This window comes from Haplochromis burtoni, unplaced genomic scaffold, assembly GCF_018398535.1.
Source record: "Haplochromis burtoni strain Fernald_Lab_line unplaced genomic scaffold, NCSU_Asbu1 Contig_1533, whole genome shotgun sequence".
Lineage (NCBI taxonomy): Eukaryota > Metazoa > Chordata > Actinopteri > Cichliformes > Cichlidae > Haplochromis > Haplochromis burtoni.
The window spans coordinates 12,827-15,968 of NW_024583894.1; the positions used below are offsets into that span (position 1 = coordinate 12,827).

At 37.5% G+C, this 3,142-nt stretch overlaps 1 protein-coding gene across 1 annotated transcript; it reads left to right on the forward strand.

The window, feature by feature from the left end:
• On the forward strand, nt 1-3,142 carry LOC102289812. The gene is made up of 2 exons (XM_005952316.2): nt 1-54; nt 969-3,142. The coding sequence occupies exon 2, from the start codon at nt 970-972 to the stop codon at nt 1,906-1,908; it is 939 nt and encodes a 312-aa protein (XP_005952378.1). The 5' UTR covers nt 1-54; nt 969; the 3' UTR covers nt 1,909-3,142.

The following is a 3,142-nucleotide window of genomic DNA, read 5'->3' on the forward strand; positions in this document are numbered from 1 at the left end:
CATAAAGGAAGCTACGACTGTCCTCACACAAACAGCAGCAGCAGACTTACACAGGTAAGTTCTCTCATTTCCTGGTGGATTCATTTTTACTTATTTTCACTCCCATGACTTTACCTTCGTCTCTAATGCAGCATTTATTCTACATTTCAAGATACAGTGAAGTGGGTTTAACATGGAGTGGATTACACTGCACATAGTCCACCTTCTCTTAAATTACAAGCACACTCGTTCACATAAAAATGATGTATTAGTCTGCAGTATTACAGTTTTAAACAATATAATTAGTTTAACTTTCTGACACAGGGAGAGGTGAGTATCATGAAACCTGGTTGTTGTCGTGTCGCACGCACTGCTTTAGATACTGGACTCGTTTCTGAGCCACACCTGACAACATAAATAAAATTCTGCCTCACTTCTTTGTTAAAGAATTACTTAGTTTGCTTTGTTTAATTAATCCTCTGTAAACTGAGTGTTGAGCGATCCTTCCCTGTTATTTATCTGAAGCTGACAGGAGGCTTCAGCCAACAAGTTACAGATACAAGTTATTAGTGTGATTTTCTCTCTTTATGTCACAAAGTTAAAGCTGTTTGAGAAAACAACTTTTCTCACTAACAAGCCTCTCTTAACAATCTCTTAATTAAAAGTAAACTCTAATATTAAAAAAGTAACTTTTGATTTCAACTGAAGTAAGCTAAATTTTAAAATGCAATTCCAACCCATAATAGATGGTATAAACCAGAGAGGAGACAAACAATTAAAACCTGTTTCAGTGTTTGTGTGGCTGAATGACTATCAAATTATAAACTAGGAATAAATTTAAAGCTGTCTTAATCATTAATAATCTGTTAATCACTTTTTGCAGTCAACACATAGTCATTTGATGCTTCACTGGTAAAAAAAAAACATCTAATGAATGTCAGAATATAAAGTATGAACAATAAAAACAGTGACTTCTTAAATCTCTCCAGGATGAAGATGTTTGGAAGAATGATGAGCTGCTGTGTGGCTCTCCTCCTGACCTTCAGCTCTGTGTCAGCTGTAAGACGAGCGCTCAACTCAATCACTGATCTGAGGTCAGTAGGCTTTGGCCAGTCTGTGCCTGAGCAGAGCCTCTGGTTGCTCCACTGGTTTGCCAATGAAATTGACATTGACATAAACGGTGAGATAAGTCTGACCTTTGACCCAAATAGTTTTGATTATGGCTCACATCATTATGGAAACTATGAAGAGGTGTTGGGTCAACCGCCGAGGGGATATCAGTACTACAGTCTTGGTAATATCCATCGACAAGGATCTCTGCGGCTTCCACAGCATGTCATCCAATCAGAGGATGAGAACGGCAACAGGGCTCGGATCATAATCAGAGTCTGGGAGCCAAACCATGGACGGCAAACTTCACAGATAATAGACCGAGTCTATATCACACAGCATTATGAGACATCTGAACATCGAGGGACAGCGTATGATCCAGAACATACATATGAGATCACTACTAACCTCTTAAGAGCGATCAGTAAGTTTTCCATTAACAATGATAACATCAATTTACTGATGTTTCTCAGAAACCACTTTAGAAGCAGCGCTGATGACTCCCAGTTATTGGAGATAAGAAACACGTGGGGTGACCTCGCTTGTCTTGGACTGTTGCTGTTCATTGTGATCCAGAAGAGCAATTCCTCTCATGAACACAACAACAGACGGCAGCCATCACAGAGAAGCAACGCACCAAGTGATGCTGTGCTCAATATCACAGAGAGCAGGCAACAAGATGCTTTTGTCTTCCCAGAAAGCTTCAACTCTACTTTGCAGGACGACAACACCTCTGTTTGTTCTTTGATCTGTGCTGTCATGATTATTGTTTGTTTCATTGTTGGTATTCTATATAGGGCATTATCACCTAAACATTAATTTAACTACAATCATTGTCAACACACAGATTAAAATGAAATTTCTCACTTGTGGGACTAATAAAGGAATCTTATCTTATTAAATTGAACTTTTCTATTACAGTGTACTGCCACTGACTGCAAAACCCTTGAGCAAACAGTATTTCACCATTAATCTTCTTCCTGCTGTCCTGATACGCTCCCCGACAGGTTTTTCTTTTCTTTTCCAAAGCTCAGCCCCTAAATTCTTTTTCATTTATCCATAAGATTGTTGAAAAAGTAAATTCTTTTTATTGGGCAAATTTTGTTTAATCTGCCTATGCTTCCTTTAATAGAGGGTGGCTTAACATAACTATGACCATACCCTGATTTAAAGCTGTAACTGAGTCAGCTAATTTATGGATTTATTTCTTGTTTGACTCTTGCCATGCTCTTTTTGAAGTAGAGCTTGTCACCTGGTGGTGCCTTGATGTGAAACAAAGACGGTGATATGACGATTAGTTGCTCTGTTGCCCACTGCTCAAACAAATTGCCTCAGATTTTTTCCCAGCTTTGTCTATTTCTATTTTAATAATCATGTAATTTTTAAATTAACACCACATCATCTCATATTTCACAACTTTACTGTAAAAGGGTTTATTCATTGTATAGGAAATAAACTCAGTTAGTTTGATCTCACATTGTGTGATAAAAAGAAAAACAAATTACCACCAGAAGACAAGAATTACTGGGTTATTACGTTGACTCCATGTCCTGAGAATCAGGCAGCTACAACACTTTGGTACAACCAGTTGAATGACAGTTATTCCATTGTACACTTTGTCTCGATGTGTTTAACTTCACCTGCTGTGCTATATTTGTAAACCTTCAAAATCTACCTGTAGAAACAGTTGAAATTATTTTCACATAAATACAAACTTCAAACATTGGACCATGAAGGGCTCAGAGTCTTCAGGGTTTCACTTCTGCACAGGTGTTAAATTTATTTTTAGGATGCAAGACTAGAGTAAAAACTGTCAGTGACCAACACATCTTTAACAGGAGCTGAAGAAGACGTCAGAATATTATATTGAAAAGGTGTTTCCTTGCTTGGACTGAAAACCTGAAAGACTTAGATGCCGGTCCCACATTATACAATTAAAACTGCATTCATCAAAACATCAGATAACACCAAACAGCAAGACACTGTGTGATGTAAATGAAAAGTTTGCAAGTTCAATAAATTAATGTATTGTGGCATATGTGTTTGTAAAAGT